Source organism: Impatiens glandulifera, chromosome 2 (genome assembly GCF_907164915.1).
Source record: "Impatiens glandulifera chromosome 2, dImpGla2.1, whole genome shotgun sequence".
In the NCBI taxonomy this organism is placed as follows: Eukaryota; Viridiplantae; Streptophyta; class Magnoliopsida; order Ericales; family Balsaminaceae; genus Impatiens; species Impatiens glandulifera.
This window is the reverse complement of record NC_061863.1, coordinates 11,681,162-11,688,652: the sequence shown is the minus strand read 5'-3', so window position 1 is coordinate 11,688,652 and position 7,491 is coordinate 11,681,162. Positions and strand designations below refer to the sequence as shown.

The following is a 7,491-nucleotide window of genomic DNA, read 5'->3' as shown; positions in this document are numbered from 1 at the left end:
GCAGTGATTCAGTGTTTCAGAGATTCAGACCTGCGATCGTTTCCTCAGACCTGATGGTCAACCTCAGACTTGGCAGTCTGTTCTTCCGGTAGGTAAGACAGACCTGCTAGGTTTGTCTTTTACTCAATGTAGGCACTGTCTGTTGGACAGTTGTCTGTACTTGGAAGATCTTCTTTCTGACTTATCCCGAAGTGGAAAGATCCGGTAGTACTGTCTTCTGCAGCCTACAGTCTTTCCTCAGACTTGTATGGATATGGAAGTGTTCAGTCTGTTCCTTTGGTATCATTCTCAACAGATACCCGAATTGTCTTCTTGTACTGGTCGGTCATTTGACTTAACCGGACTTCTTCCGATTATTCCTCTGCCTTGTGGTTGATCGGCTGTTTGATGATTCCGGTCCCGATCCTTTCTTTGTGCGGTCATGTTCCAAGTATTCTTGGTCGGTTTAGTAGCTTGACCGGCTAGTTTTCTTATCCGGTCCTTTTGTTTGTCCGGTCCGGTTCGTTGTTCCTACATGGAAAGTTTTATTTAAGTTAAGTTTATTTGAACCGGTCTAATTTTATCTAACAATTTCTCCCTTTTGATTATTTTATTTAAAATTATCAAAATCATGTAAGTTTGCAACCGTAGGCCGGTTGTTTTGTTTGTCCGGATTTTTGAAACTGACTTAGGAGAATTTTTTTCGAAAAATTTTGAGAAAAAATTTTGGAAGAGTCTTTATCTTTTATCTTATCAATTTCTCCCTTTTTGATTATTTTATTTAAAATTATCAAAACTAAGTAAAGATGCAAAAGATGGCCGGTTTCAAAAATAGCTTTATATATATAGATAGCCGAAAATAACATGATATATGAAAATACTAAGACAAGTAAAGGAAAGAGAGCCCCTATTCCGAGTCCGAGAAGTCATATATGCTCCGCTTTTTCTTCTCCGGTTGCGGTCGATTGGCCGGTTCAGAGACTCGTTGTCTTGTAGACCGGTGCTGCAGTTGTTCTTCAACTTCCTCTTCGACTTGAGCAGCCTGCTGCGGTATACTCAAAATGACTGTTTCAGTGACCTCATTGAGCAGGTCGGCTATTTGAACTTTCATTGAGCCTTCCCTCTTTCGCTTTTTCGGCGCTGAAGCAGAAGAGGCCGCCTTTTTCTTCTTGTTGTCGGCTGCGAAGCCTTCCAGCCTCCGTTTTTCCCTTTCCAACCGCTCAGCATCCTTCGCAGCTTGAGCGGCTGCTTTCTTAGCAAATCCTGGGAACATGGCCTCTGACCTTCGAATCCGTTCGGCTTCCTCTTCTTCTTCGGTAAGTTGGGATGATCGCGGTGCCTCCTTCTCTTTACCCGCTTCGGCGTCCAGCGCATCCTGGACCCTCTTAGCCGCTTGGGCATCAGCCTCTACAGCCGCGGCATCCGCGTTCATCTTAACCTTCAGCAATTCGGCAACTTGTTCGGAAAGCGCCTTCAGTTCGGCCTCGAGACCCTCATTTTTCTTCTCGAGTTCGGAGACCCGTCCGAGTGTTGTGTCGACCAGGTCCCCAGCAACTTCCGCCAATCGTTGATCGGTCTCTCTTTCGAGCCGGTCGAAGTCTTTCTTTAACTCGGAGGTCAAATCCTCCAAAATTACGGTTCGCTTAAAATATTTACTGCACAGAGCCGCCTCTTCCTGCTGATCTTCGTCGATTTCTGAGAGCCGGTCCTGAGTTCTGTTCAAGAGATACCTTGTGGTGTCGGCGAACTTGAGTGCCGAGCCAACAATTCTTTGGAATCTCTCCTTGAATGGCTGAACCGCGGAGTCTTCAAACTCTTGTATACGGCTATCAATCCGTTCTGCGGTTGAGTCTTCAAACCTTTGAAGACGGCCCTCAACCCATTCATTTGTGAAGTCTGATGCGGAGACTTCCGGTTGTGAAGGGGGGATTGCCCGGTGAGTTTAGGATCCGCTCTTTCATCGGATTCTTTTGATGCCGCATTCTCCCTTGGAGGTGTTGGACAGTGATCCGGACTTGTTTCGATCCGGGGAGCAGTATAGACCGGTATTTTTCTTTGACTGCATATTGCTTCTAGCCGGTCAATTTCTTGAATGAGGTCTTCTTTGGCTTTTTCAAGCCTTTTTAACACTCGCGGTGTTAAGGTGTCTTCCGGTCCCACCGCTTCGAACTCCTCCGTAATTTTCCGGATGCGTGTGGTTAGCTTCCGTAGTTGGACCTTTGGTTTTAAGAGGCAGGTACGGTGTAATACCTCTTGAATTGTGTTGGATTTTGTGAGATTCATGATCAAGTCCTCCACTTCCTCTAGTCTTTGGATGCATTCCAAGTCTGTGTGGCCCGGTAGGATTTCCCTATACGGTGTGCTGAACCGGTGCTCGTGCCATTCCAGGTATAACTCCTCAATTGACTCGGCTCGCTTTTTGGCGCCCTGAAGGAGTTTCAGAGATATCCTATCGGCCTCTGCTTCTTCGGCCTCCTCCTTGTCTTTGTCGCCGCCTTCATCATCGGCTTCTTTATCACCTTCTTCACCATCCTCTTCACCACCCTCGGTGGTCTCAGGATTGGTATCAGGACCGGTATTATCGGGGCTCTGGGCCGAATGCTCGTCTTCATTGACCGATCTTTCGTCCTCGGTCTTCTTTGTATCGGTTCTTTCAGAGTGGGAAGCCGACTCTTCATCCTCCGTCTGCTGCGGCGGTTCCGAGAAAGTTACTTTCTCTTTTCCTTTGCTTTCTGCTTTTGCTTTAGCTGGGGCCGCTTTCTTGTCGGCTTTCTTCTTTCGGCCACCTGTGGAACCGGGGACCGGCTGCTTCCGTTCTAAGAATTGTTTCGATCTGATGAGGCTTCTATTTGCGACGATGACGCCGGGACCGATGTTGAGATTGTGGTGAAGGAAGATCTTACCGAGAGGAACGGCGTATCCCCATGACCGGTTTGAATCTTGTTTCACCATATCCATTAAGTTGTTGAACACCGCTTTTGCCCAGTTGACCTTTGTTCCCTCTATCAGGCCGATCAGCATCCTGATTTTGTCCCTTGTTAGGCTGCTATAGTTTCCTCCCCGTGCTAGAATCGCTCGTGCGAAGATATCACAGATTGGAATGTACTCCGGTTTCAACGTCGATTTGCTACCGGATACTTTTATCGGCTCCTTAGTCGCCGAGAGAATCTGGCAAGCCGCCCCAAAGGTTTTGATCTCTATGTCCGCCGTTGCATCCTGGCCGGTTGTTGGAAGGCGCAGGCTCTCTGCCACCGATGCCTCGGTGAGCTCTATTTCAGTACCGCATACAGTTGCGGTGATTTTGTCATTAGAGATAGTTGCGGTTTTGAAAAATTCTTCGACCGCATCTTTGTAGAGAACATGAGGACCGCCAAGGAAATATTCCAGACCGGTTTTGACGACCCGGTCAATAACCTCCTTTGCCTCGGACGTACCTTTCAGTCGGATTTCCTCGAAATCCACCTGAGTTAGGTGCTTAAACAAAGCCGAGTTGCGCCCCATTTTAGAGATTTTGAGAGAGTTTGAGAGATAACCGCTTCAGAGAGTTAGAGAGCTTAGAGAGAGAAAGCAGATTTGCGTGAGAATGAAATAAAATGACCGAGAGTCCCTTTTATAGATGCGGTTTGGAAGCCCAACCGTCCCATCAACATTGGGCGGGAGTTTTCCCTCCAAGTTGAAAGGAGCGGCAAACCGTGGGTGGGAGTGAAAAGCCGCCAATCCGTGGGCGGTAAACTAGGAGGCGGGAGTTTTGTGCGGGAAATTTCCCTCCAAAACTTTTGCTTACGCCATTGATGACGCACCGGTTTTCTAGAGTTAACCGGTTATTTCGATTGATCAGAGTTTTGCATTCTTTTGACTATTAAGTGATTTTATATGTGACCAGATAATGGCGCGGTTGTAATTTGAAGATGTTAAATTATTAAGAAGACCCGGTCATTTAAACTGAAATGAAATTTTATTCAAGAGACAATACAGAGAAAGAACTAAAGGATAGTTCAATGCGAAAATAGGCATTTAAGAAGTAAAAACCATTCTGGAGAACTTCTCTTCCACCGCATCTGCATCAAGAATGTTTGAGGGGGATGCCGGTGTACCCGGTCCAAACTCTGGCCGGTACTTGAGAATCAACTTACTTATGTGAGGTGCATAGCCGAGACATTTCTTGGTCAGCACCATGTTCTTCAGGTTTTGAAAGATGACCGCTGACCAATTGATGGTCGTTTTGCTGAAGATATGGGTCATCATGTTGTAGGTTTTCTTTGAGTACCGCTGATTTGGGGACTGACAAAGAATGGACCGAGTGACAATTTCAAGAAGGAGTTGAGCATTACGACCGAGGCGGGTTTTTAACCCATAGTTTTCCACTGGATTAAGGTTTCCAGAGAAGAGTAGTGCATAGTAGAATGCATCAATTCCCTCCAGAGTTGGGAAATCAGAGAACCCTTCTGTGGGCAGATTGAGAAGGGAGGCAAATTCGGCTTCATCAAGCCAGAAGGTGTGGTCCCTTACCGTAGAGACAATGTAGTCGCCCCTGATGCAGGAACTTCTGAAGAATGCCTTGACATCCTCAATAAATATGGGACCGGATTCTTCGAGGAAGGTTCGAAGGCTGGTATCAATAAAGGATTCAAACATGGTTTTCTTTGTATGATTTCCGTCCCATTCTTCCATACATGAGTTGAAATCGATGCTTAGAAAGTTTCCCAAAGTTCGGCTCGGCATGATTACGGTATTGAGAGAGATGGAATTCAAAGGATTTCAGAAGTGTTTTTATGCTTTCGGATGTGGCAAATTGATTAGAAGATGACTCCTTATATAGGATCGGTTTTGGAGGGAAGACATAACCATTGATTGTGAGTTTTGTTTTATTAGACAAAAGAATCTTTATGTTTCCAAGGTGCATGGGGAAGAGGCAGATTGCGGAGCCCGAGGTAGGTATTAGTTGAGAAGTAACCAAATTAGTTGGATATTAAATGTTCAGGTGGTTGGGGGTTATCTCATTAATTAAGGATTCCTTTTTCATTAGTTGCAAGAACATAACCGAGATTAATCAAAGGAGATCGAAAATAACATAGATAATACCGAAAGACACATATAGAGCCGAATAGGGGACAAAGATAACACCGAAGGAAAACATGATAGAAGCCGACGTGATTATGATGATGTTGGATAAGAATACACCCGGTACGTGCAGCAAAATGACCGGGGCAGGAAGGAGTGACTTAATGTGCGCGGGAGTTGATGACACCGGTAGGGTTGTTACGGCGGTTCCTTCTCCTCCAGGCTCTCTCGAACCGCTCATAAAAGGAGTCGGTTACTTCTTTAGTCAGCACTTGGGCTTGGTTCAAACCTTCTCCGGGACAGGTTGGAACACCAAGCTCCACAAGAAGACAGCTTAGTTGGGGGATGAAGCCGACTGATCGGATGCCAACCATCCAGATAAGTATGTCAAACAGCACCCTGGACCAGTTCACCGGTGTTCCGGTGATTATAGCCGCCATCATGTTGAAGCTCGAGGTACTGTAGGTATTTGTGACATCTTTTCTGAAGATGCTCTTACCGATCACATCATTGAGAAGCTGATATTCAGCTCTCAAGTGCGATTTTGTACCGTGATCCTCAACCGGTTCGTCAGACCGTGCGAAGGCGATGGAGATCTCGGCCTTTATGTCGGCTGGGACTTCTAGATCTGTCAACCCGTGCTTTGGCAGGCTAAAGCACCGCGCGAAGTCCCTTTCGGTGAAATTAAAGACGATACCTCCCACTTTAGATTGAATGTGAGTTTCAAAGTGGGGGGTCCCTCTGAACACCCTGGCGTGATAGAAGAACTCCAGAATGGATTCAGGATAGATTGTGTGTTTGTCGTCTAGGAAGTACCGAAGACCGGTTTCCTCCAGAGATTTGATTATTTTATACACCTCATAGTGCTCTGTGTTTGAACAGGATTGAAAATCAACCTGGAGGATGTTGGGGAACTGAGACATTTTTGTCTTAGTGAGAGAATAATCTTTTGTCTTGTGAGTGTTTTGATGAGTGTTTGGTTTACTTAAATACTAGTTTAGGGATTATCCTATTGTCCAGGTATTAAATAGGATGATATCTATTAACTGCAGGATAAATATGTATTGCATGAAATAGGTATGTTTTCAGTATAGGGTGTTGGTCATAGACCTGGACTGTGAAAGATATCAGCAGATCTTCACGTCTTTTTAGGTGCGACCAGTTTACTTTGAAAGGGCAATGTTTCAGAACAGATATCTTCAAACACTGATAATTATTCCACTTCTGTTTAAAATTCAAATAATCTAAGATAACCTGCTTCCGAACTGGTCAGTCATCAGTTGTTCATCCCGATGCGGTTATTTGGTGCATGCACCAAGTAGCCGGTCGGTTTACTCTATCTGATGAGCTGGGCGGTTCTTCCATAGGTAACTTGAAGATTTGAAGTCCAACAGTTTAGGAGGAACTACTGGTTTTATCTATCCGAACCGGTTTCCCTTTAAGCATCCTTAGGAAGGATCTGACTAATGTCGGTTAAACCGAGAGTAAGTCTGAATTGAGAGAACTTAGCTTCCTGTAGGGGCTTAGTGAAGATATCGGCTACTTGTTGGTCAGTTGATACGTATTCCAGCCGGATATGCTTCAGCGTGACATGTTCCCTGATGAAGTGATGTCGTATGTCGATATGCTTGGTCCTAGAATGGAGAACCGGATTGTAAGTTATTGCTATGGCACTCGTGTTGTCACAGAAGATCGGGGACTCTTCGGCTATGACACCGAAGTCCCTCAGCTGTTGTTGTATCCAGAGGAGTTGTGAGCAGCAGCTTCCGGCCGCCAGATATTCAACTTCTGCAGTGGATGTGGCCACCGATGTCTGCTTCTTGCTATGCCATGAAACAAGTCGGTCACCTAGGATCTGACATGTTCCGCTGGTACTCTTTCTGTCAATCTTACAACCTGCATAGTCTGCGTCTGAGTAACTCGTTAGATTAAAAGACGAGTCCTTTGGATACCACAGACCGACATCAGGTGTGCCCTTTAGATACTTCAGTATCCTTTTTGCGGCTGTGTAGTGGGATTGTTTTGGATTTGCTTGGAATCTTCCACACACACCGACTGCAAACAGAATGTCCGGTCTACTCGCTGTCAAGTATAGGAGGGAACCGATCATGCCCCGGTATGCAATCTGGTCTACCGATTGGCCCTCATCATCTCTGTCCAGTTTAATCGATGAGCTCATTGGAGTAGCCGCCGAGGAGCAAGTGTCCATCCCGAACTTCTTTAGTAGCTCCTTGGTGTATTTAGGTTGGCTAATGAATGTTCCTTCTTTGAGTTGTTTAACCTGAAGACCTAGGAAGAAACTTAATTCTCCCATCATACTCATTTCAAACTTGTCAGTCATCATTTTTGAAAACTTATCACATAGCTTAGGATCAGTGGAACCGAAAATGATATCATCTACATAGATTTGAACAAGTAGGATATATTCCTTCTTTTCAAATTTAAACAATG

At 45.3% G+C, this 7,491-nt stretch overlaps 1 protein-coding gene across 1 annotated transcript; it reads right to left on the bottom strand.

Annotated features, from left to right (window-relative positions):
- Positions 1-886: 886 nt before the first annotated feature.
- On the bottom strand, positions 887-3,480 carry LOC124924350 (calponin homology domain-containing protein DDB_G0272472-like). Its single transcript, XM_047464403.1, has 3 exons — positions 3,414-3,480; positions 1,913-2,765; positions 887-1,838 (listed from the first exon to the last, which is right to left on the bottom strand). Exons 1-3 carry the CDS (start codon positions 3,478-3,480, stop codon positions 887-889), a joined length of 1,872 nt encoding a protein of 623 aa, XP_047320359.1.
- Between the last annotated feature and the right edge of the window lie 4,011 nt (positions 3,481-7,491).

Bases quoted from the DNA above. Each gene is read 5' to 3' on its own strand.
- LOC124924350 (XM_047464403.1), bottom strand. From the start codon at position 3,480: ATGGGGCGCAACTCGGCTTTGTTTAAGCACCTAACTCAGGTGGATTTC. The intron at 2,766-3,413 runs GTACGTCCGAGG...CCGGTTCCACAG, and splicing joins CGAGGAAATCCGACTGAAAG to GTGGCCGAAAGAAGAAAGCC. The intron at 1,839-1,912 runs GCAATCCCCCCT...CCGTCTTCAAAG, and splicing joins GCGGATCCTAAACTCACCGG to GTTTGAAGACTCAACCGCAG.